Source organism: Lissotriton helveticus, chromosome 11, assembly GCF_964261635.1.
Source record: "Lissotriton helveticus chromosome 11, aLisHel1.1, whole genome shotgun sequence".
Lineage (NCBI taxonomy): Eukaryota > Metazoa > Chordata > Amphibia > Caudata > Salamandridae > Lissotriton > Lissotriton helveticus.
The window spans coordinates 989109884-989137066 of NC_136072.1; the positions used below are offsets into that span (position 1 = coordinate 989109884).

General features: G+C 43.7%; 1 protein-coding gene across 1 annotated transcript in view; it reads left to right on the forward strand.

The window, feature by feature from the left end:
* GLTP (glycolipid transfer protein) overlaps nucleotides 1-27183 on the forward strand; it is a 221682-nt gene that overhangs the window by 149295 nt on the left and 45204 nt on the right. Inside the window, exon 3 of the mRNA XM_078667349.1 lies at nucleotides 11867-12000. Coding sequence (XP_078523475.1) covers nucleotides 11867-12000 — 134 coding nt within the window. The remainder of the gene's footprint in view (nucleotides 1-11866; nucleotides 12001-27183) is intronic.

Here is a 27183-nt window from a genome sequence, read left to right on the forward strand (position 1 = left end):
GAAAGCTGGACTATTTAAATGTAGGGTTAAGGCAATTTAATGACAATTCATGTTATCAACTATCAACTAGTGATGAAGTAGCATCCTCATATTAAATATGATGAGATGCTATTACATTGGTAGGAAAGCGGTATATTAGAAAAGGGAGAATTCTATGGCTTGCGGTGTAAACATCCAAAAACTCCTATCTTATATCTCTTACCCAAGCTGCATAAGAATCCCATAGTACCACCAGGCAGGCCAATCGTTTCTTCTATGGGGTCGCAATTGGAAAAAAGATCTAAATATATAGACTTCTTTTTAAGACCTTTTGTAATTTCGCTGCCAGCTTATTTGAAGGACACCATGCACTTCCTGAATATGATTAATGATCTATCTTGGGAACCTGATTACTTACTGGTTACACTTGATGTGACTAGTTTGTACACATCTATCAAGCATGACATAGGGATCCAAGCCATGAGACATTTTTTGAGAGCCAGATACATAACAACATTGCTTCACACTGAAATGTTAATTGATATGGCTTATTACTGTTTAACGAACAAGTTTTTCTACTTCAACGATAAACTGTACAGGCAAACACAGGGCACAGCGATGGGCACCTGCTTCGCCCCCAGCTACGCGAACTTGTTCATGGGCTGGTGGGAGGAGCAGGTGTCCAGTAGCCAGGGTGACCAGGGGGAACGAGTCATTTTTTGGACCCACTTCATAGATGACATATTTATGATCTGGAAAGGGGACGAGGCCAGTGTAAAAAGATACATATCTGCCCTAAATGAGAATGATTGGAATATCCGGTTAACATCTCATGTAAGCAAGAAAAAAGTGATATTCCTTGATGTGTCAGTAGAGGTACAAAATCAAAAACTGGCAACGAAGCTCCATAGAAAAGAAACTGCGGGCAATAGTCTCCTCTCTGCCTCAAGTGCTCACACTTAGTGTAATTCAAAGCATTCCATATGGAAAATTGCTTCGAGCAAAAAGAATTAGTAGTACCATGGAAGAATTTGAGGCAGAGAAACTTGTGATGTGTGACAGGTTCAGTGACAGAGGGTATAAGAAGAAAACGATCAGCCAAGCCGTTGAAAGAGTGAACAAGGTGCAAAGAGCAGACCTATTGATACCAAGCAGAGGTCAGTGGATGAAGAGGAGAATATGGTGAGGTTTATCACCACCTATTCAGTTCAGGCTTACAAGATTCGCCATATATTAATTAAAAACTGGCCAATCTTATCAACTGATGTATACCTGAGTCAATGTGTGAAAGATACCCCACAGATCACCTTCAGGAAAGGTAAATCATTAAAGGACGAATTGAGTAGAAATGCAGTATCATCTATATCTAGAGGGAAGAATACGGGCTCAGGAGGTTTTGAGTTCTGTATGAAATGTAAAGCTTGTAAAGGAAGCAAACTGTACAAGGATTAATGTTATGTTATGTTAAAGGTTTGTTGAGCGCGACAGCTGCCCCAGCAACGGGGCGTCCCGGCGCTAAGAACCATAGCACAACCTACTGGGGGAAGGGAAGGGAGGAAAGAGACCTACAGACGTGGGAAGAGGTGAGTTTTAATCGCTTTACGGAACGCGAACAGGTCATCGAGGCGACGAATATGGAGCGGCAGAGTTCCATAGTTTTGCTGCCAGAAGTCTGAAGGAGCGACCCCCGATGCGGCAGAGCTTTGTGCGGGGGACTATTACTAATTGTTGGTCCATGGAGCGAAGATGGCGTTGGGGGGTGTACGGAGTAAGCAGCGACTGGAGGAGTTCAGGGCCCTCCATCTTCAGGATTTTGAAAGCAGTGGTGAAAGCCTTAAATTGAATGCGGGCTTCTACAGGAAGCCAATGGAGTCTCTGTATGGTGCCTCTAACAGAGCATCTTCTGGGAAGGCCTACAATTGCCCTGGCTGCAGAGTTCTGAATCCGCTGGAGCCTAGTAGTCTCTGCTTTGTTGGCGCCCAATAATAAGACGCTCGCATAGTCCAGGCGGGCCAGGATGGTAGATTGGACGATGAGCTGCCGTGTTTTGGGGTCAAAGAATCCTAGAATGGGATTGAGGCTTCTCAGTATCCCAATGCATGTAGCTGCTACCTTCTTGGTGTGAGTTTGGTAGTTCAGCGCAGAGTCCAGCCATACTCCTAAGTTTTTGACCAGAGATTTGGGAGGGGGGGATAGGACCCAGCAGGGGTGGCCACCAGTGGTCGTTCCAGTAGCTGGGGTTCTTACCCAGGAGCAACACCTCGGTTTTCCCTGCATTCAGTTGCAGGCAATTTTCAGTCATCCATTTGGCCACTGCGGCCAGCCCATCCCTAAATTTTGTAGCAGAGGTAGAGGGCACCTCAGTGAGGGTAATTACCAGCTGTGTGTCGTCAGCGTACGACACCGGTGTGAGATCCCATTGTTTAGCCACTGCCGCTAAGGGCTGCATATACAGATTAAAAAGGGATGGACTGAGGGCAGAGCCCTGTTGTACTCCTTGGCCAATAGCATGGGGAAGGGAGATGAAAGGAGGGGCTGACACTCGGAAGGATCTGTTCGTGAGAAATGATCGAAACCATTCAAGTGCCCGATCGCTGATCCCCATGCTTTCCAGGCGGCTCAGAAGGATATCATGGGAGACCGTGTCAAAGGCTGCGCTGAGATCAAGCAGTATCAGCGCAGCACTCTGACCAGTGTCCATGATTCTCCTGAGGTGTTCGGTGGTGGAAAGAAGGGCGGACTCCGTACTGTGTCCCGGCCTAAACCCGTGTTGGGAAGGGTCCAAGATGTTTTGTTCGGCCATATGTGCATTAAGTACGGTGTTCGCGTGGGATTCTGCAAGTTTGGACACCCAGGGGAGTAATGACACGGGCCTGTAGTTCTCTGGTTTTGTGGGGTCCATAGTAGGTTTTTTAAGAATGGGAGTGACCCAGGCCTGTTTCCAACCAGTGGGTACTGTGGCCGATGAAAAGGAAAGGTTAAGGAGCGTGGCCAGAGAGGGAAGAAAAAAGTCCAAAGCCGCCATAAAGTGGGCTGGTCTCATGGGGTCTGAGGGGGCACCGGATTTCACCTTTCTGCAAAATTTAGCTAGGTCCTCATGGGAGATGGCCGGCAGACTAGTGAGTCTGGGGCCTTTGGAGGAGGTACAGGGAGAGCTAGCTCGGGCAGAGGGGTTTTGAGGGAAGGAGTTGTAGATCTTCCTCACCTTTTCTGTAAAGAACGTGGCGAGGTCTTCGCACTGCTGCGTGGAGGAAATACACGAGGCAGGGTTGCCGCCATTTTGTAGTTTCTGGACTAGTTTGAAAATTGTTTTCGTGGGGTTGGGGCTGGAATCAATTTCTTTGGCATAGAAGGATGCGTGGGCAGTGCGTATGGCTTTATGATATCGCTTGAGTGTGGCTAGGTAAGACACTTTGTCCATGTCCCTGTAATCTTTCCTCCAGTGGCGTTCCACTTTTTTGCATTCCTTTCTCAGGTTTTTTAAGTTCTCGTCATACCATGGGTTAGACGGGGTAATGTACCAAATAGTACGAGAATGTTCACGATCAAAGGGCCCTTTTGATTGTAATACTGAATTTTGTGTTTATTGCCTCATCTGCCCATGTGGAAAACTATATATCGGTAGTACGATACATAGGGCCAAGATTAGGATATTAGAACATAAAAGAGCGATCAGGAATAATAATGAACAATATCCTGTTGCTCGTCATTTCAAAACAAATCATGACCAAAATGACAACCTGCTAAAATATGTGGTGTTAGATGCAGTCAATCAATCTGTGAGAGGAGGAGATAGACTACAACAATTGAGATCATTAGAATCAAGATACATTATTGATTTGGAAACACTACAGCCAACTGGGATGAACTGTAATGAAGAACTGGCAGTTCATCTTGAGTGAAAAAGAGATAGAGCAGTAGATCAAGTCCGATAACTTCTTTGAATAAGAATAGTTTTTATAACTGTGTAAATATAAGTACTTTTTTAACTATCACATAGACTTATTGTTATTTTCTGTGTTTGTTTGTGCAGGAACTTAGGATTTATTGAAACATCTTGGGATACTATCAAATCTTTATACTAGTGGGAAGGATCGAACGTTGCTTGTGAGAGGAATGCCCACTTGGGCTAGACTTTATTAACTGTACATACGCCCACTAGGGCGAGATGAAGTACACTTATATAATCATGATTATAATTGAATTGTAGTAATGGTCTCAGCAACAATAATTGTTATTTACCAATGTATTGAAATGGTAACTCCAACAATTCATATGTATTTAACCACTTCAATATGTCTGCCAAAGTTATCGCGCTGAATATGCAGGATAGTCCTGTTTCTATGCAAACCAACTTGTATGAAAATAGCACCAAGCACGAAATTATTTTTACCGTGACCAAGCCTTAGTGGCGAAACGCGTCGGTAGGCAGCTACCAGATTTTGTGCCTTAAATAAAATCACTTATGCAGTCGGAAGTAACCTGCGTGTATTCTTCATATGGGAAGGAAACATGGTGCGAAATTGAAAGGGTGTCCGCGCAGGCTCGCCGCAACTCTGAAACCAGGAACAGCCGGGTATGGTGGATCGTAAAATAAAAAATAAAAAAACAAATATATATATATACTGAAAAAACCATAGGTGTCAGCCACGTTCTAGTTAGCTGGACATTTCACTCATGCAAAACCATTGAAATTCCCCCATTATAGTTCGTTCAGCTAACTATAACTCGCGCGCTCGCAATGCACTGCTGATGACGTCACATATTTCATCACTCATGACATCATCCTTGTGAAAGAGTGGCAGACCTCCTCTCAGCGTAATATGACCTTTGATACACACATTCAAAAATAGAAACAAAAATTTTCAAAAAAATGGTGATACCAATAGCAGTTACAACAACCTATTCAGTAATTCCACCATCTACATACACATCCACTCATTCACCAACAGTTCTATATAGTTACTCATACATGTACTCACTCATCATATGTACTCATACACCTATACATCCTGTTACACACCGATACTCATCCATACAGTTACTCACACATGCAAATAAACTTCCATTTATTTGCATATACAGCTATACACACACCACTGCACTTACTTTTACAAAAACGTACACATACGTACTCTTAAACAATCACTTATAGAAACACATACTTATTTATACAGGAACTCTTCCAATCTCTCACTCACATATAATCACTTGTATACATGAATACTCACATATACTAGATTAAAACATATGTAGTTACTCATAAAGATACTATTGAGACAGTCATTCATTCACTAACACACACTCATCCACCCATACAGTCCTGCACACATGCGGTCTTCAAAACACATACAAACAGTAAGTCACTCATTCATGCATCTATGCGCTAATACTCCCCACTGAACCATACTGATACTCAAAAAACCAACTTATAAGCCATATAGACATTCATGTAGCTACTCACCAACCTGTGGCACCCACTTATAGACAAAGTGAGACACTGATACAGATATTTACATATTTAAATATTACTCGCTAATACATGTATTCAGTAAGATACACTTAAGTCAGTTATGCAATCATGTTTACAAAAAAAATCCATTTAAACACTTATTTTCAAAGGTGTTGTCAATGATGATTTTTAAATGTATTAAATTGTTACATTATTTTTATCTGATTTACTACATTGTTTTAAAGTATTTATTTTTAGATATTTTTTTTTTTAATTACATTACATATTTTTAATATAAATTGGAAAAAAGTTTTTAAAAATATTGAAATTGTAATATACTAGCAGCCCGTCCCGACGTTGCCCGGGAGCAATCAGGCTTCAGGGCCCCCGCCCACCCATTTTTTTACTGAATACCTTTTTGTGCCAAGCGTCTGTTCCCTGCACCCCCTAGTGCATGTTTGATTCCCGGCACATTGTTTGTGATGTTTGAGAACTTCACATGGTGAATTTCCCGCTGTTTTGGCTGCTTTTTACTGAATACCTTTTTGTGCCAAGGGTCTGTTCCCTTCACCACCCCCTAGTTCACGTTTGATTCCTGTCACATTGTGAATTTCCCGCAGTTTTGGCTGCTTTTCAATCGCTTGTTCCTCGCGGCGTGTTCGTGAACACAGGCATTTGCGAAAGCAAAGAAAAGTCCGGAGGATCTGGGTCGTGGGCGCTTCTTTTATTTTTGGCATTGTCTAGGCATTAACAGGGTGACTTTTGCTGAGTTCGGAGCAAGTGTTCAGGGCCCCCGCCCGCCCGGCTGCTTGACCTACCTGCTCCTCCCGTCCTGTCCGCCGCTCCTCGCCGCTTCTCACCTTTCCTCACCGTCTGTCCACCGCTCATCCGCGCGTTGATGTCCTCCACTCTTCCTCACGCCGCTCCTTCCTGCGCTCCTGATGTCACCACCCACGTAGCGGCCGGCGCTACTTGCAAGGGACTACTTTTTTTATGTTAAATTTTTTAAATAACATATTTATTTTTAATTTATATAGCCTATGTCCATCTGCACACCCTGAGGATTACAACGATGTATCGGGTGTGTGGATTGGCGCTGTGGTTCCCGAGTTTACCCGCCTCAAAGCCTCAAAGTTCTTCCTTTATAATAGTAGTATATTGCAATGATATCCTATGGAAGGAAATTCAAGTTACTGGTAAGTATGGTTAGAATTACTTTTCAAGATCAGTAGTGGGCTGAAAGATGCAGCACTGGGGTCTCTCCTGATAACAGGTGAGTAAATAGGAATTCGTAGTTCCGCTGATTTTGGAGGAATATTTGTAAGTTTCAAAAATAGACACGTAGAAACTTTTCTGTTGAAAACCACACAAAAGATTCCTATGGAAGGAAATACAAGTTACTGGTAAGTACGCTTATATTTACTTTTCAGGGTCTGTACTTGGCTCAAAGATGCAGCACTGACGTCTCTCGTGATAACAGGTGAGTAAATCGGAATTCGTAGTTCCGCTGATTTTAGAGGAATATTGTGCTCAATAGTGAAGGAAGGGGGCGGGGCCTGAGGAGACATGTGTGCAAACACGCCCTGTGGCGCGTTTTAATTTGGGGAATTAATTCTTCTTCTTCTTCAATCCTGAGGTCCCCTGTGAGCCAACTAGCCAACCAGGTACCTCCAGTATGCACCAGGGAGCTGCGTTTCAGAGAGCTTTTCAGAGTGCACGCCCCCTTTTTACAACACTCTGCAACGCAGCTCCATGGCACTTACTGGAGGTACCTTTCGGACTAGTTGACCCCAGGGGACCTCTGGATTCAAGAGGAATTAAATCCCCAACTTTAAACGCGCCACAGGGCATGTTTGCACACATCACCTCAAACCCCGCCCCCTACCTTCCCCACTGTGCAAACGCGCCCGTAGCGCTTTCTAAGTTGGGGGATTAGGTCCCCTTGCATACTGGGGGCCCCTGGGGGGGCCAACTATCCCACCAGGAACCTCCAGTATGCACCAGGGGGCTGCATTGCAGAGCAGTGTAATGAGGCCACGCCCCTTCTTACACCTCTCTGCAACCCAGCCCCCTGCCGCGTTTGCAGAGGGGGAGCTAATTCCCCTTGCATACTGGGGGTGCCTGGGGACCAACTAGCCCACCAGGAACCTCCAGTATGCGCCAGGGGGCTGCGTTGCAGAGAGGTGTTATGAGGACATGCCGCTTTTTACACCTCTCTGCAACCCAGCCCCCTGGCGCGTTTGCAGAGGAGAAACTAATTTCCCTTGCATACTGGGGGTCCCTGGGGGCCAAGTAGCCCACCAGGAACCTCCAGTGTGTGCCAGGGGGCTGCGTTGCAGATGGGTGTAAAAAGGGGTGTGACCTCATTACACCTCTATGCAACGCAGCCCCCTGGCGCGTTTGCAGAGGGGGGGGAACTAATTCCCCCTCTTTACACCCTTGCATACTGAGGGTCCCTGGGGGCCAACTAGTCCACCAGGAACCTCCAGTATGCGCCAAAGGGCTGCATTGCAGAGAGGTGTAATGAGGCCACGCCCCTTTTTACACCTCTCTGCAAACGCGCCCCTGGCGCATTTGCAGAGGGGAAATAATTCCCCTTGAATACTGGGGGTCCCTGGGGCCAACTAACCCACCAGGAACCCCCAGTATGCGCCAGGGGGCTGCGTTGCAGAGAGGTGTAAAAAGGGGTGTGGACTCTTTACACGTCTCTGCAAGGCAGCCCCCTGGCGCATACTGGAGGTTCCCGATGGGCTACTTGGCCCCCAGGGACCCCCAGTATTCAAGGGGAATTATTTGCCCCTCTGTGATGCCTTCCTTTTTTTGTTTTTTTTGTTTTTTTGGGGATCGCGTATACCGCGATTGAATTGTTTTTTGGTTTTTTTTTTAAATGGAGCCTTGGGGGTCCCACAAGGACCCCCAAGCAGGCCTAGGGGGTCAGGGTGTTTCTACCCTGCCCCCTTTTTGCGTTTTTTTTTCTTTCTGTTTTCTTGTGCCTTGGTTCTACCGAGGCACAATATGGCTGAAAACACTTCCTGGTTTGGAGTGTTGACAGCCAATCAGCATGCAGCGCGTGCTCGTAATTGTACGTTTTACAGTACGCTTACCGTACGCGTACGGTACTTCGTCTATAGGTATATCTATGATTTTACTTTTGATTTCTAAGGAACTACTAAACGGATTTACACCATTTAAGCGTGATCGGCGAACCAAACCCTACCTTTTTGCAAAATTTGGTGTAATTCCGTTCAGTCGTTCGGGCTGTAGCCCTGGCTAAAGGTCCTATGGAAAATTACATGGGGAAAACACGTTTTGGGACCCCCCTTTTTTCTCGGACCCCGCTTCACGAATCACCCCCAAACAGTTATATATATATATATATATATATATATATATATATATATATATATATACTCCAACTTGCCGTGAGCAGCATCGTGTTCCAAACTTTTTATTCAGGTCAGAATGGCATGTTGTTACAGATTCCTTAAGCAGCTGCAAGTCTCGGGATACTGCCTGACGCGTTTCAAAGGACACAGCCTTCTTCCTCAGAGGCTCCCTCTTGCAGTCCGTGCCGCTTTCCGTTACTGTCCCACAATTACTGCCGATTGCCACGCCCTTTATGGGCTGCTCCATTGAGACTGCGGGGCATTATGGAACAGAGAGTCTGGAAACGTTAATGCACAATGTCACTGCCGGTGAATAAAGCCCTGAATGGGCCTCCATACACAAGATGCCATCCAAAATCCTTAACGATGCTTCCCACAGCAGGGCAAAGTATTACTAAACCCCGGGCCTCCTTCTCCAAGGGTGGTGCACGCTCGGCAGCGTGGCGCGCCGCCAGTGTATGAAAGCTCCAACTTGCCATAAGCAGTGAGCAGCACTCCAGCATCGTGTTCCAAACTTTTTATTCAGGTCAGAATGGCATGTTACAGATTCCTTAAGCAGCTGCAAGTCTCCGGAAGAATCGCGCCACATCTTAAACTTCAGAACTCTACATCCACACGGCCTGAACCAATCGGAGGAGTTGTACATCCACCTCGTATAAGAAATCAAAATGAGCTGGTGAAGGACAAAGAGAGATGAGTGATACCATACATGAAAGGACTGAACAAAACAAAACCATGATGAATCCCACTGAAGGGATAGAGAAAGATACAATGGTACCAAAATGGATCTCTGACAAATTGGTTGACAGTTAAGTAATCCCACTGGAGGGATGTAAATAATGTCAATATGATCCACAAATTATTCATGATGCAATGAATAACCAAAAAATACTGACTTTTGCATAAGTATCTAACTTCACAAAACAGACTCTTTTTATTAAAAACTACAAAAACCACAATGCCTAGAGTTAAACAGGATGTGAGGTAACATCCAATGTCATTGGTTACTTTAAATGTTTTGAAAAAATGTAAAAAAAAGTGATCGTGAGCAAGGTGCCAGGAGCACTGAAACGCGTTGATCGTTTTGTTTGTTTCCATGCTGGAATAATTTAATAATAAATTTAATTGTGGAAAGGCAGCGCGTGTGCGCCCATTACTTTCGTGAATTCGGAGGAGTGAGAAATACTGAACGGCGAGGTTCCGCCGTAGGGAAACGCACCCACATTGAGCGCTCGTAGGGCTGGGAAACCAGGAACCGGCGTGTGAATATATATATATATATATATATATATATATATATATATATATATATATATATATATATATATATATATATATATATATATATATATATGCTTCAAAAGCTCGCCTCCTCCACAACTTCACCACGGACTTGCAATGAGACGAGGTAGACCCAATTTGTTGCTTCTTTTAGTTTATTTCAAATGTGCGACCATTTCATCACGACGCGTTTCGGCAGATCCCTGCCTTGATCACATGACTAGAGTGTCGTGAGACACACCTTTTTAAAGTGACTGTTTTTCAATAGACCTAGAAGAAATACTTTAACATTCATTTATAATTCTTGTTCATTATTGTATCAAAGATGAAAATTCAATTTAAATACATGTAAAATGCATGTAAAATCAATCTTATGTCCAATATTTATTTCAAATGCATTTGTGGACAGGCCTAGCTGTGAATGTAAAATACACTATTTCATTAGTCACTGCTAGCTACAATACGGTCTATATTGATTTTCAACAAGTATTTTAACCCCTGAGCATATCAACTTTGAATGTTATTGACCTCTGTCTGAAAAACTTAATGCTAATGTGTATCCCCTGAACCCTAAACAATGATACCCAACAGTGTTACAAAAGAAAATCTTTACCTAAAAGTGAATTGCAGCAGTAGCGCAAACGTCAATAACGCTCACAGAAGATGACTAGCACAGAAGTGAACTACACAAACGCCTCACATTTTCATGTGCTCATCTCTACTTTTAATATTCTTCGGTCAGAAAGCTCCCTTGCATTGCACCTTTTTCATCAGTACAGGATCCCCTAAACGTTTCCCCTTGAAGTCCTCAGTCTTTCACAATTTAATACCTGGTTAACACTATTGGTGGAGGAGCACAGCCATAGCTCACATGAGGCACAAAGAGGCCTCATATGCAAGTTCACAGCATTCTGAATTCCAACAAGCAAGCAGTGGTGAGCACTGGAAGGGGCTTGAGGCCAGTGTGAAGCTGGCACTGGTGGGCAGTGAGGAGCTGGCTCTCATGGACCGCGTGTGAAAGTGGCATTGGTGGATAGTGTGAGGTGTCAAACAGTGGACACTGTAAAAGTTAGCACAGGTGTGCTCTCTCTTCCATACTCTATCTTGCTGTCTTTTACCATACTTTTTTCTGCCACACTCTCTACATCTATGTGTGGTCGTCTGTGTAATAACCTCCCCCCAAAAATCCAACACCCAGCGATTTCTTAAATGATAAATAATTAAATCTTATTGCTTTATTAACCTTCCTGCTTCCTGAAGTTAACTTGAAAATGCATCATTTGTCCACTCTTTTTTCAAAATGTTCTCGGGGGGGAGGGGGGAGGAGGAGAACTCCCCGATTCCCCTGTTGGTTGTTCAAGCTCGCTCGCTTGCCATAGTGCAGTAGGACAATTATTTTACTCCTCATCACTTTCAAATGTCACCAGCCGCCACTTCTTGTAAGTGTGTATGAGGAGTTTGAATTGAGCGCATTTGTGTATCAGGAGCCAGTGTAGTTCCTTGAGCTGTAATGTGAGTTCTATTTGGGAGGTTGAGGATCAGTCTGACTGCCCAGTTCTGGATGGTTTGTAGTCTTCTAGTGATTTGCTGGTAATCCCATCGATAAGATGTGAGAAGATACACCGGTTACAAAATGACACATGCTGTAAACAATTCATCAGTTATTTTGTAAAGGCTTTAAATGCATGCTGAACAATAAGGCGTTGATGTAGGAAAAAATGGTGTCATTGTCTTTTTTTTTTTTTTTTTTTTTTTTTTTTGGTTTCAGAAAATCCGAGCCGTTTATGACTCCAATCCTACACAGTTTAAGACCTTGCAGCTGATTTTAGAAGGAGAGAAAGAACTATATGGAGCCCAGTGGCCTAAGGCAGGCGCTACCCTAGCTCTGATGTGGTTAAAAAGGTGAGTTTTATCATTTTGAGACTGTGTAAATGGGAGACTTTTTATTTTGTGGTTTGTTTTGGGTTTTAATACAGGTACAGCAGTCTGTTTCCTTGCGAAGTCTGCAGCCATTTAATACCCCATACATGCATGGCCTCCAGTTATCGTGGAATCGCCTTATAGAACAGGTGGCATTCTGTCAGGTCAGCTTTTCCACTGGAGGACACAGGTGGCTCAAATGTACAAGGAGTCTTGTAAGGCTCTCGTCCTGATTTGTTTGCCGTTTTATGGTATAAATTTAAAATAATGTAACGATTTTGCATTCATAATTACACACCTAGTCACTTGGCCTGTTAAAATTCCTATTTTTTGCCCGCTTCGGAATTACTGTTACGAGGGGACACAATACTCGGGGTGGGGGGGAGGGAGATTACGTTTTGGGGGAGAATAACATTCAAGAATCTGTATTTCTTTGGCAATTCATGCATGTTTTCCCCAATCTCCGTGTGAAAGAAACAACATTCATACCTAGGATGGGCCCCATAACTGCTACAAGGCCAATTTCCTAGATTCCATGGCTTTGGCCACATTGGCCACCCGTGTTAAGTCTGGATCTCCAGACGACTGTTGTCCCCCCACCATACTACGTGACATCTGCCATTCTTTTCCCGACTGCATCCTCCCCCTGTTGAATTCCTCTTTCGTCCGGTACGGTACCCTGCTCCTTCAAGGAGGCCGTGCTGGTGCCTCTATTAAAGAAACCTGGAGCCGATCCTGCCGTCCCGGCGAACTATCGTCCTATCTCTCTTCTGCCTTTCTTCTCTAAAATCTTGGAAGCCCACACCACCGCCTGTCTTTCACAGTTTATCGAGAGTTCTAACTTTCTCGAGGCCAATCAGGCCGGCTTCAGACCCGGCCATTCCACGGAGATGGTGATCTTGGCCGTGTTGGATACCTTGAGAGACGGCGCTGACAAGGGTTCCCCCCAGGCCCTGGTATTATTAGATCTGTCGGCTGCTTTCGACACGGTGGACCACAACATCCTTCTCCACCGTGTCGAGCAAGCTGGCATCCAGGGCCTGGCGCTGGCATGGGTCAAATCCTTCCTGACCGGGAGGTCCCAGACCCTCAGCCTGGGTACTCTGAGAGCTCCTAGGGAACACTTGCCCCGCGGGGTCCCCCAGGGCTCCTCCTTATCCCCTCTTCTCTTCAACCTCTATCTTCGACCCCTTCTTTTCTCTCTGAGGCAGTGGGACGTCACAGTCTTCAACTACGCTGACGACCTACAACTCATCTTTTCTCTCGACTCCCCCTCTGCTATTCCGAACTTCCAGGCAGTTATGTCCCACATCCTACAGTGGATGTGCCAAAACCAGCTCAAACTGAATCCTGGAAAGACGGAGCTCCTTCTTCCTGGCAAGAGTTCTACCTATTGGGGTCCGCACTTTTGGCCGAAAGAACTCGGTACCCCCCCCACCCCTGTGGCCTCGGTAAAAAGTCTCTGTGTCACCATTGACTCCAGTCTTACCCTCGGGCCCCAAGTGGGGACAGTAGTCTCCTCCTGCATGTTCCAGCTCCGCAGGATCAGGAAGGTGGCTTATCTCCTTACCCCTGAAGCTCTCCTGCAAGTAATCATAGCCCTTGTCCTCTCCCGCTTAGATTTTTTGAACGCTATCTACCACGGTCTGCCTAAAACATCTCTCTCCAGACTACAATCTGTTCAAAACCAAGCGGCGAGATTGGCCCTTGGGATTCCGAAATGGCAATCCGCTAAACCCCTTCTTTTTAAACTGCACTGGCTCCCTGTCGTCTCGAGAGCAGCCTTCAAGATCGGCTGCCTCACCTTTAAATCTTTATCCGGCCCCTGTCCTGCTTTTCTGAAATCCCTTATCAGGACCTATTGCCCTTCACGGAACCTGAGATCTTCTCACCTTCACCTCTTATTCATTCCCCCCGTCAAACTTTGCAGATCTGGAGGCCGGAGATTCGCATTCCTGGCCCCTAAACTGTGGAACTCCTTTCCCCTCTCTCTCTCAAAATCTCCAACTCTCTCACCCTTTTCCGTAAATCCCTAAAAACATGGCTTTTCCCTCAATCCGGCTAAAACCCTTTTGATCCCTCAGTACTCAACCAGCGCCAGGAAACCCTTGGTATCAGCGCGCTTTACAAGCTCCCCTTACAATACAATACAATACAACGTGCCACTCATTTTGAAGGTTATTGTATTTAGATTCCACTTGGGAAGTGTGCAATTAAACTATAAAAAATTAATGTTTTCCTTGAAATGCCCAATATCCTTAATGGAGTTGAGCACTGTGTTCCTCCGAGGATAATTGATTAGTAGAATCTCCTTCACTAACAGGTGCGAGAGATTCTCCCATGTTTTATTTGTGCAAGTGATTGGTGGTAGACGACATGAAGTAAACCAATGGATATGAATAGCCATAACTATGCGCCCTTATTTTCCCTCTCCAGATTACTGCTTCCGTGATGCTCCAATTGCATCCAGGTCATGTGCAGATTTACCTTTTATTTTTGAAAGATGGTCCTTCATGAAGCTCATTGTGATAGTGATTTTTCCACTCTAGCCCTCTTATGACTTCATCTCAGTTGGATGGAAGGAAGTTCATTGAAGCACATCTTCTACTTACCTCAACCAGACATCACAATACCTGACAAAACAGTCAACATTTTAAATGAGCTTCAGTGAAGCATACCATCGGGAGGAGAGAGAATCGAGGGGATCGGTAAATAAGGGGTTAGGAAACAGACGATATCACTACCCATTTCCTTCCTGTAAACAGAATTAAAGCATCACCTTAATTTGACATATGTAATTAGGAGATGCTGTGGGAATTGTATATCCTTACATATTATAAACCTCAGACTATTATACTAAAAACATTTACAGTTAATTACATAGACATTAAAATGTGAGAATTACCTAAATTGAAAGGTAATCTTTTCTGTCCTTAAGAGACACATTGGATTTTAACGACCTTTCACCATGTTGGTTGATGGCATACCCTGTTATTCTGCATATTCACCTGTGTCTATATATCCGTTTTTATTAGGCATTACAATGAATAGAGCTAGTCTGCCCCTGCTCCACAAGTGACCATCCTCTAAAATACCTAAATTGGGTTTGATTTGTTTAATGTATGAAGGTTTGGAAAATTTATCTGACTTGTTCCTAAGAAATTCAGGTGTTTGAGGCATATGTGCTGTAGATACACATGCTTTGCATACTCCTGCCATCTAGTGTTGGGTCCGGGTGTGTGCAAGTTGTTTTTCGTCAAAGAAGTCTTTCCAGTCACGAGGTAAGGTGACTCATGTCGCTGATAGTGCGCATGGACATCGATTCCATTGTTAGATTTATTTCCCGCCATCGGGTTCCGGCGTGTATTGCTGCGCTCCGGTTTGAAACTGTTCTTCAGATTCACCTCGGTGCGCAATCCACTGTACCCTCAACAGTATTATTTTCATTTGCTTTTTCCCTGTTCTCTGCATATCGAATTTGTCAACAAATACTCCATCTTCGATCGAAAACCTCGTGGGCGGACGTCTGGCATAGCTGTTTCGGTCCAGCCTTCTGTCGATTGAACGGACTCCATTCCAATTCTGTACTGGGTGCTACGCCAAGAACCTTCGCACTGACCTACATCAAGTTTGGAACCTGCAGATGTGCCTCCAGGACAAGGTGCCGTGAGTACCGAAGACCACTTGCCCCCTAAAACCTCTTCCAAAACTCATAAGGTTTCGGCACCACCTATGCCTTCCGGCCAAGATCGGCACAGAGACCATGTTCCGATGCCCCGACTTCCGGCTCGGCACTAATACACATCGTCAAGCCTTCCGGCTCGGGACAGAGTCGGACGAAATCATCTTCAGCTCTGAAACCATAAACCATCAGCCTCGAAAGACAAATAGAGTTCAGAGCCGAGACCCACCGCTCTGAAATAAAAAGATGCTTCGGAACAGAAACCCTCCTCTCCGAAACAAAAACACACTTCGGAGTCTAAACCTTCCACTACCAAGGATACATCGATTTTGATGCTGAAATCTGAGCACAGTCTCCTTGAGTCCTCCACAACACTTTTAAATGTTCTTAAGGCCAAATTGGATCCTAAACAGATTTTTTTTAAATATTAATTCTGATACAGGAAATATTTCTGCTAAAACACCAGCAAAATGCTAACTTCCTTCAGAGGATCCTGCCTATAAGAACCGTATGAAGAAGGACATGGCTACCAGCCCTGCTTATCCTGCCCCACAACCCTCTCCACTTCCATCATCTTCTCCACAGATTATAATTGATGATCCCTTACACATAGCACCTCAGGGATCTACATATACAGATCCAGGTGGGGGAATCATATTGATGAGGACACTCCTTTACCTGTAGACCATGGAATGATTACACCATTTACCCTCCATTGGATAATGACAGATCTTTACCCTGAAAAGCAGTCACCACCAGACTATAATATGGCTGATCAACAACTCATTGCTAGAGCAGCAGAGTATAATGGGGTGGCCTTACATAAAGAGTCTTTAGAAGAAGACTTTGTATTTGCGACACTTTAGTCCACATACAGGTCAAGTCAAACACTCCCCATGCTTAAAGGCAAGATGAGGCATGCAGAGGATATCTTCAAAGACCCTGTATCTGTTCGAGCATATATTTTAACTCCAAGAGTAGATAATATAAAACCTCACTATCAGATCCTATGTTTATCAAAGGACAATTACCTCTAAACTGCCTAATAGTGTCCAATGCTTGCAAAAGAGCTAATTCACAACCCTCTGGTAATGCACCTACTTCAGACAAAGAATCTAAGCTTATAGATGCCTGGGGAAAATGAGTGGCTGTTCAAGCCGCTAACCACTGGCGCATCGCGAACCCACTGGGCCTACTAGCTAGGTATGAAAGGGCACACTGGGATGAAATAGAGATGCTGCTCCAATACATCCCAGAAGAACACAAAGCCAAGGCACAACAGTTAGTCGAAGAGGGAAAACTCCTCTCTAAATCCTCAATCAGATGTACTCTAGATGCAGCTGACACCGCAAGACACTCTTGTCAAAACATACCTGATGACCTGTCCACTGTATAGTTCAGTGCATAGGCTATAATGCTCTTGTAATAAAGTGGACGGAACATCCACCGCGTTTTTAAAGAATATAAATATGACAAGCAAGCAGATTCCTCACCTTAGAATATTGCCATGGTGTCGGACTGGAAATGGAAAATCTTGGGCAGTACCATTATGTGATGACTTTCGGCACTGTATCGGCTGTTAGAAAGTGAGGTTGTGGGTGGTGCCTATATAAGTGCTATGCTGGCACGCTGACAACAGTTCCTTTCGTTCTGCGCCAAGAGCGAGGAAACTGAAAGCTACCTCAATCACTTTTGACCAACTTTTCTCTACTTTTTTTTAGCTTTGCTCCCAATGTGCATGGGATGTTATGTCAACTGTAAAACTCTCCGGGTTCAAGCCTTTGTGGGGATTGTCACAGACAAATGTCTGTGTCTGACCTCAACCTGGTTTGTCTCAGGTGCCTGGGTCAGACCACGAGTTCAAGGCCTGCGTCAAATGCACGTTGATGCACTTGTAAGCAATTCACAAACGGGCAATAAAGCAGCTCTTGGCGGCGTGGCAGTAAGAAGCCTGTGTCGTTCCTGGTCCCGTTCTTATGGAAAATGAGGAGGGCAGTTCCGGAGCTTTTCTTGCAGAAGATAGTCTTCCTGCTTCAGACCCCCCACCTATTAAAGTTGGGTAAGTCGAAAAGCACAAGAAGTTCAAGCACTCTTAGACTTCTCAACATCGTGCTTTCAGGTCCCACTTCTGCATTCAACCTGTGGAGCTGGCTTCAGGACCCGCTCCATGCTATCCAGAGTTTCCTAGCGCTGGGTCAACACTTGCTCAACATAGAATTTTATGCCACCATGCACGCCTTCCTTTGGTCACAGATGCCTTCTGGAACACCTTTGGGCCCCACTGAGCCCAGAAGCACCCCCACTGGTTTGCCATAGTAGGGTCCACTCAACACCAGCCAGGCCCTCTGGACTGATGCTGCCACAGGTATTTCTACCCACCCTCGCACCATCCCTGCCGGTGATGCTCGACAGCAAGCCGATCATCATTCTTGATGCCGATCCAGTGCTACCTTGGCATCCCTGACATCGCTGCAATGGCATCCTATCCCTTGGACCTTTCCACTGACCGCTACCTTCCTGAAGGAGGTGATGAGGAGGGCTTCCTACCGTGGCTTCTCCCTCTTTATTGAGTCTCAGAGAGGAACCGCACTTTTTCTTAATAGGAGAATGGAAGCTGAGATCATTCAAACTGATGAGGGGAGCCAGGGCCGTTGGTGCTGGGCCATGTGCAAATTAAAGAACAGACTATCGTCTATTACGTTTGTAAGTTTTTATGCCCCCATCAATGACAACCCCGCGATATATGAGGAGCTGTTTCAGTCCCTACTGATGGTCAGTAGAGAAATTGTCATCGGAGGGGATTTCAATATCCTCATGAACCCTAAATTAGACTCTACCACTGGTGGGGAAAAAACAGGCGAAACCCAAATCATTTATGACAATTATGAACAATGTAAAGACTTTTGATCTCGTTGACCCTTGGCGTTTAACCAATCCTCACAAAAGGGAATTCACTTGCTGGTCGGGAAGGTATAAATCTTTTTCTCGTATTGATTTCTTCCTTGTCTCTTCAAAACTTAAAAGCCAATATCGTCGGATGTTGCATAATGGCTTTTCCGACCATGCGATGTTAGTTTCTGAGTTTGTGTTGGATGATAGTATGAAAACTTCGAAGCGATGGGTTTTCAATAAATCGTATTTGTCTGACGAAATATGGGTTACTGCCCTTAAAAATGAGATGGGGAATTTATCGAACGGAATATAGGGACAGCCCCTATTCATGTTGTATGGGACTCACTGAAGGCATTTATTCGGGGGGGCTCTCATTGGCAGAGACGCAAGAGAATCGGCAGTCCTCAGTGATACAAAGAACTTATTGCAGCAAAAAATACAGGTCTTAATAGATCAAAAGTTTCGCAATCCCTCTGTGAATACACAATCAACTGAATGCTGCAAAATGGGAGCTGAGTGAACATTACTTCGTAAGAAGTGAGGACATTTTTTGTAGACAGGCTCAAAAAATATATGAACACAGTAATTTCACGGGCAAATTTTTGGCGTGGCAGATTAAAGAACAGGCCGCAGCTAATATAATTCACTCACTAAAATCCCCAATTAGCGACTTGGATACCTCAGATTCAGGAGAGATAGGGGCAATAATGTTTTCTCACTATGAGAATATCTATACTTCACATCATATTACGGATCAACGTAAACTTAATAATTTTCTAGATAAATATTGTCTCCCAACTCTTCCTCATCTGGACCAAGAAGCAATGGTTACATTATTTTCGAGGGATGAATTAGAGCTGGTAGTTAAGAGTCTCCCACGAGGTAAGGCCTGTGGTCCAGATGGACTTCCTGCTGAATTTTTTGTGACGTTTTTCAGCCCCCTTTCTGAACTCCTCCTTTTATTATTTAACTCCATGTTGGAGGGTGGCCCTACCCCAGCGTCCTTTTATGATGGAACGGTGGTCAGCTTTTTGAAAAAAGGAAAGGAGTCTAAAGATCCCAACTCTTATAGGCCCATAACATTACTTAATTCGGATTATAAAATTATTACAAAATTGCTTTCTATCCGTTTTAATCATGTTTCTCCGCAATTGATTCACGCAGATCAGAATGGATTTATCGCAGGACGTCAACTTACAACCAATACACACTATCTGATTGAGGCGTTAGATTATTTTGAAACACGAAAGGTGCCGGCTTTAGTTTTTCTTTTAGATGCAGAAAAGGCTTTTGATTTGGTGGTCTGGGATACACTTTATTATTTTACAACATTTTGGTATTCCCCTACAAATTATTACCTTAATCAAAAATTTGTATCAGGGTGCAAAAGCCCATATTCTTGTTAATGCATGTATGGTGGGCTCGATTACAGTGCAAAGAGGGACGAGGCAAGGTTGCCCATTGTCCCCAGTCCTATTTGCCTTTTTTATTGAGCCCCTAGCGGTTGCAATTAGGAAATGTATGGATATTTCTCCACCAATAGCCTCTATGGATAAGATTAAATTATATGCGGACGACATAATGTTGCTATTAAAACCCGAGATGCATTCGCAAATACAGGCTTTTTCTGTTTTTGCAGAATTTGAAGCTTTGGGGGGGTATCGAATCAACAAAAAGAAAACCGAGATTTTAATTTGCGGCGGAATAAATCCTGAACTGCACCCAGATATTCAGAGCTGTATTAATAATAGACCCAAAAGGTATCTGGGCGTTTATTTTTCCTCTTCAGGTCGGGATTTATATGCACTGAATTTTGATCCTTTAATTCAAAAAGTTCGGGCTATGTTTGCCAGATGGAATGTTCTGCCTTTATCTATTCTGGGCCGGGTTGCATTAATCAAAATGTCAGTACTCCCCCTATTTAACTTTTTGTTCTCTACCATTTCCTGTTCCCTCCCGGGCTTCTTTTTCTCAAAAGTAGAGTCTTTATTTTCAGCCTTCGTCTGGGCGAAAAAGACACCTCGAATAGCTATTAGTACGTTATAGGCAGATAAGGAACAAGGAGGTCTTGGCCTACCGAATCTTAAAGATTACTATTATGCATATTTTGCACAGTTCCTTTCAAGATTTAAACATCCTACCTCCGGCAACGCATTGTTTATTAATTTCTTTTTTGATTTAATCTGCAAAGAGACTAAAATTCCTTCCCCAATCTCGATATTTAAATCACCCAAATTAGTTAGATATAAGGTTTGGAATTGGTTCTTTAAGAAACGTTCGGTTATGTTGAAAAGGTATTCACTCTCCATCCTGAGCGCTATAACCCCATTGAGCGATGCCATCTCTGGGTTTGGGGCCAGAAACTATATCCAAGTGGGCCAGGCTTGGGTTTATAACATTATCGAATTTTGTGAGAAATGGAGCTTGGCTAACTCCTAATGAGATGGCCACGCTTATATGTGGAGATTTTCTTTTGATTGGCTCATATATGTTACTCTATAAGTTTCTGGCTCAAATCGATCTACTGCAGACAGGTCATTCTTCACAATTAACCAACGATCTCTTTTGGTCTCCAGTTTTTAAGAACCCCGGAAAATGGAGAAGAAATTTAGCGCAAAGCAGGGAGTAGGATTTAAGTGCCAAAGCAATAAAAAAATGGCAGAAGCATGATTCTCTGAAATTAGCTGATAATTCCTGGAAAGTACTAAATAAATTTAATTTCACTGTCTTGAGAGGTGCTAATTGGCGACAAATGCTTTACTTTAGTAAGTGGCTCTTATATCGCACTCCAGCAGCCATTGCGAGAATGTACAGTAACAAGTCGTCTACATGTTTTAAATGCACTCAACCTGATTTGGCCAACTGGTCCCATATAATAGCTTTCTGTCCTAAAATTAAGGCATTTTGGGATGGAATCTTTTCTTTGCTTTCTGTTCATTTACATTTTACGATCCCTCGCTATGAAAATGTAATTGTATATGGATTTGATGCAGAGCTTAAATTGGCTGAACCTTTGGCGAAACTTTTGTATATTATAACAGCAGTGGCTAGATCATTGATTCTGCAGCATTGGAAGTTAGAGACAGTCCCTTCGCCAGATGAATGGTATCAAAAAATTAAGAGTTAGGAAGAGTGAATTTATATTCGCTCAAAGGATTGGGGCACTGCGGAAATTCAAAAAAATTTGGGAATCGTATTTTGACTAACTACTTTTGGATTATGATTGAGTGAAGTCGATGTTGGATGTTGTAATTTTAATCTGTATGCTCCCTGTTTATGTCTATGCCATGTTTTAAATTCAGCTCAGTATTTACTCTGGATTTATTGTTCTTATGGAATGTCAAGATCTCAATTAAAAAAAAAAATTGAAAAAAAAAAAGCGATGAGGAGGAGGTGTATTGTCCTCTGGAGGACTCAGATGATGAATGGTATGAGGACATGGGCGATGCTAATGGCCTGGAAACCTGCCTAGGCTCTGGTATGTATTCCCCTCTGAGCCTGGTTACGGAAAAAGCCACCTCTTTTGTGACTGTAATGTGCAGGGTGGCAGAGGTCCTCAATCTCCAGCTACCTGTCGTCGAAGTTAAGACCAAGCTCTGGGAGATGGCAGGTAAGCAATCAAGTCTGGACACCATGGACTTCCTGGGTAGAGCATTAGATTCTATGGTGGCCCTGTGTCTCCATGCCTGGTTATGGCCCACTGGGTTCTCGGAGGGATGTCCAGTCTTCATTGATTGATATGCCCTTCAATGGCTTCCGCCTATTTGGCATCATGGATGATGCAGCGCTCGAGCACTTCGGTGAGAGCAGGGTCACTGCCAGATGCCTTCTCCTTTCCCTCTGGACCGTCTGCAACAGCATTCATTTTGCCTGTACCACTGAGGTGGATGTGGACATTTTGGGTGCCCCCAGTACCAGCCATACCTAGTCCAGCGGTCTGCCCTGCCCTTTCGAGGACAGGTCTACAGCGTCGAAAATGGAGCTAGTCCCAGCGCGCTGTCGTGTCCCTCGCCCCACCGACTGCACCTGCTTTAAAACTGGTAGCGCGCCCTGCATCCAACGCAATCATTCTGTTGGTGGCGGGATCAGGTGCCATCTACCCCATTTGTTGGTGATTACATCTGACATGTGGGTGGGTGCTCCAGATCATCTAGAAGTGGTACGCCCTACAATTTTTGCAAGCAACTCTGCCCCTCCCACTATTCCAAGACGGCTGGCGGAAAACAATCTCTTCTTGCTTCAATGGGAAGCACAGGCTTTTACGGCCAAAGGAGCTATTGAGAAGGGGCCTGCATTAGAAAAATTAAGTAAGATTTAGAAAAAATAAATTATTCCAAAGCAGACAAAAATTAGAAGAAACCTCAGTTGAGCTGAGCACAGTACATTGCGTAAACTAGCAAATGATTCTTCTATTGTATTTCAAAAAGCAGACAAAGGCGGGGTCTTGGTGATTATGGATTGAGAATTCTATAAAAACAAAGTATACACCCACGTGAATGACACTAACATTTATGCTGAATTGGAGTAGGATCCCACTACAGAAACAAGTAATCTCTTGGAAATCATTCTAAAAAGAGCTGTTGATCTACTAAGGATTGATGAACCAACAAGACCATTCTTGACTACACGTTTCCCTAGACGTCCTAAAATGTATATGCTCCCTAAAGTACATAAGAGCATGACAGATCTCCCTTGTAGGTCGATAGTTTCAGGCTGTGGATCATTATTTGAAAATCCTGGACAATTCATTGATGCTCATTTACAATCATTTGTAAAAAATTGGGATACATCCATCGAAGATACAAATGATATTTTTAAAGAGCATACATTCAAATGACAGAGGAAGTAAGTGGAGGTCACCCCTACGGGACCCAAGCAGGTGATCGGCGATCCGACCCTGCCCTCCCACTCCTCATCCGATTAGACGGAACCACCTCAGTTTGGGGCTCCGAACTGCATCTCCGCTTTGATTACTCGAGCTACTTTCACAACAGCGTACTCTAGTTTACCGGCACCGCCTGTCTGACTCCCAAACATACCGAGGAGTGTCTCTCAAGCAGTTGGCTCATTCTAGCCTTCCCACAGTCACCGGATAGCGCTTGGATCACACGGAGCACGTGCGCCTTGGCCACATCACTTTCCAAATTTGGCAACCCGGTCCTGATGACGATCCTGACTAAATAGGATCGAAATGCCGCCGACCCAACACATAGCGTGACTCACGGCGCATTCAACTTTGGTTCCCAAACAAGAATATGTTTTCCATTAATTGATGACGGACCATTGTTTCTGTACATTGTAGTCCACTTTGTCACCTCGCGTCCTTGGTTGTGTTTTTTCACCTGTCACTCGCGACGTTACTCTTTGTTTCACGAGCACCAAGTGCACAAAGCCCCCTTGGGTTGCCACAGCATTTTATGCCAACAGTGCTTCTACAACTGTCGTATAAGATGCTTTTAATATATGATGCTACATGCACTTTCTAAAAATTGATACCAAGAGTCTTTCTTTCGTGACCTTGTAATGTCTTGTACATACACGTATATTTGCCTTTATCATTAAATCCGATTGAGATATTGTTGCTCCAAATACAGATCAACCCAGATCTCAATCCGGTCTATGGGTTACACTCCTGTTTTTTCCTAGCATTTTCCGATCACCATGCCAGCATCAGTTGACAAGTTGGTTTCACACGGAACACTTCATGAAGACATACCACTGGTCAACATGCTTTGCAGCCATAAGACGAACTGCTGTTTAAAACGGTTAACTGCGCCAGAATTGTCTGAATGTTAGGCGTTCTAATCTGTGCTGCACGTTATGAATTCTGAAACATTTGTAATAAGTACAGAAAAGACGTTGGGCGGTTATTGAACAACTGGTTTGATCGTCACATGGGTATAAACGCATGACCAGTCATCATACTCCCTACATACGTTTGCCGCTTGGCAGGACACCGGTTCTGAAACGGTGTCTTTGTTTGGATGGAATACTCCTTGCCATTGTGTTTACTCCCGAATTAATGATTTGTTTTCATATTAGAATTAAGTAGTACAATTAGCTAATGCACAGTTGATTACAATGGATCTGTCTCAAACCACTGATGATATAACTCATTAATTTATTGCCCATTTGTCACGCACTTTCCCAATCATGAAGTGCTTGTAAGCATGTGAGATGTAAACATAAAAGATGGGAAGGAATAGGATGGGCAAATTGGATGAGCAATTCAAAAGAGGTTGAAGAAAACACTGTTGGTGAAAATATGAATACGTAAGTGATTTGTTTCTCATTCAGAGATTATGTTTTCAAAATGCACTTGTTTGGGAATTCCGCAACCTTATTGCCTAACAACTGAAGCTTCAACACTCCTCACCTTGGAAAACTCCATCTTGGGAATTCGAGACCGCAGTTATTTCGTTTGTATGCATTTGGTGAACCTGATATTAAAGCATAAATGTCCTTTGTCGTGAAATGTTCCTTTGATGCTGCATGAGGGTATGCATTACATCCAGACTTGTCTTGGCAGACTGGGATGTTCTGCAGATGCTCTGTAGGTGGGCTCATGGGATTTCAGATGGACAATAAACACCTCTGCGTTATTTCTTTTTTCTTTTTTTTTTTTTAGGTCTCACTTAGGCAGCGCTTGCAGGATAAGGGCATGAAGCTCTGCCCACTTTACACCTATCTTTTTAGTTGGCTCTTGTCCTTCTCCTTTGTAAATAGTTGCTTTTCTTTGGTCAGTAGGCTTATTAGTCACTCCTTAGTGCTACATGTTCTCTTTTTGTAACCTCCCATGACGACATGCCCTGTTCCATGTGTTGTTACTCAGTAGGCTTTAATTACAGGCTCTGAGCACTATTTTCTTAAATAGGTTTGTCCTGCTTGCAACACAGGCAGGACACGCTCTCCCTCAACACTTTTTTTTCTTTTTTTTTTATCATTTATCCAGCGCAGCAAGAATTATGGCAGTCAAGTTTTCTTTTGTTATATGCTGGCAGAACACGGATGCATGCCTTTCTTTTTCTGTTCATATATATTTTTTTATTTGTTTTTTACAATGGCGCAAACCGCACTTTAGGTTTAATTGCCTTAAGCTGAAGAATGGGTGCTGCTCTTTCTTTAAAAGTAAACAAATAAAAAAAAAGTCAACATTTAAAAATAAATTGTGTACCTTAGAAGCAATCGCATCACCCGCGTTTTAGCTCAAATTGTTCAAAGCTAAAGCATGTGTGCCACCATTGTAACAAAAGTAAATAAATAGGAAAAAAAGTGTGCAGCTTCCATTTTTCTATATTCAGTAACTTTTGTTACAATTGCGATAACCGCTCTTTAGCGTTCAACATCTTAAGCTAAAACTATTGCTTCAAAAGTAAAGAAATAGAAAAAACCTTCATGTTCGATTTCTTTACTTTTGAAGCAATTGCGGCACCTGCACTTTAGCTTAGGATGTTGAAAGCTAAAGTGCGAGTGCTGCGATTGCTTTAAAAGTAAAGAATAAGAAAACACACTATTTATTTACTTTTAAAGCAATCGCGGCACCCAAGCTTTAGTTTTCAACATTGTAAGCTAAAGCGCAGGTGCCGTGATTGCTTATGGTCTCACATTTGCGAGAGTTTGAACTATTGGCATTGTAAATGACAATGCTTTTGTTTGTGTTTCAAAACCTGCAAGCGGTGTTTACGCACCTATTGTATTGCAAATGCTTGTTTATCTTCCTCCCTAAGTTTGTGATGTCCTCCTGGAAGCCCCGCATACTTCCACTAAAACTGTCTATGCCTGCTGTTGGGGTAAGTTTGTGGTTTGGCATTCCCCACACCAGGTGGATCTCCCAGCAACTCTTACAGAGGTTTTGGACACTTTTGAAGGTTGTTTGCCATGGTGCCTGCCGGATCAACCCTTCCTATTTAAGTCACTCTTTGTGACTGTTTTTTAAGGGTTTACTACACATGTTCCCGCCTACTCCTTTTGTGATGCCCCAACGGGACCTTAAATGTCCCTTACTTTTCTTACGTGCTACACTTTCGAGCCTCTGTATAGCAGCCCTCTGTAGCTCCTGACTCTGAAAACAGTGTTCCTGGTTACCATTACATTGGCCAGGAGGGCTTCAGGCTCTGTAGGTCCAGCCTCCATAAACCAACATTTTCCCTGACAAATGGTCTTCGAACATGTGACTCTTTTCCTCTGAAGGTGGTCACCCTTTTCACATTGGCAAAAGAATTCCTCTCTGTGCCTTCTACGCACCAACTCATCCATCAAAGGAGGAGAAGATACGCCATCGTTTGGACACAAAAAGAGCTCTGTCATGGCTGGATTGAACATTTCCTTCAGAATATCAAACACCTTCTTAGTGCTGTTTAGGGCATTCGAAAGGGCGTTGTCATAGAACTCAGCTTTGGCATTTGTAATTCCTCTTATATTACCGTAAGGCATCTTGAAGTGCTCTTTTGTCCTCTTCCTTGTATGCTATGCACCATCTCCTTTGTGTCGTTTTACACAGTTGTTTTACCAGCCTTATTGAGGCATTATACCAGGGAGCGGTGGATATCCGATGGGATTTAATTTCCTTCAATAGAATAACCAAATCCAGA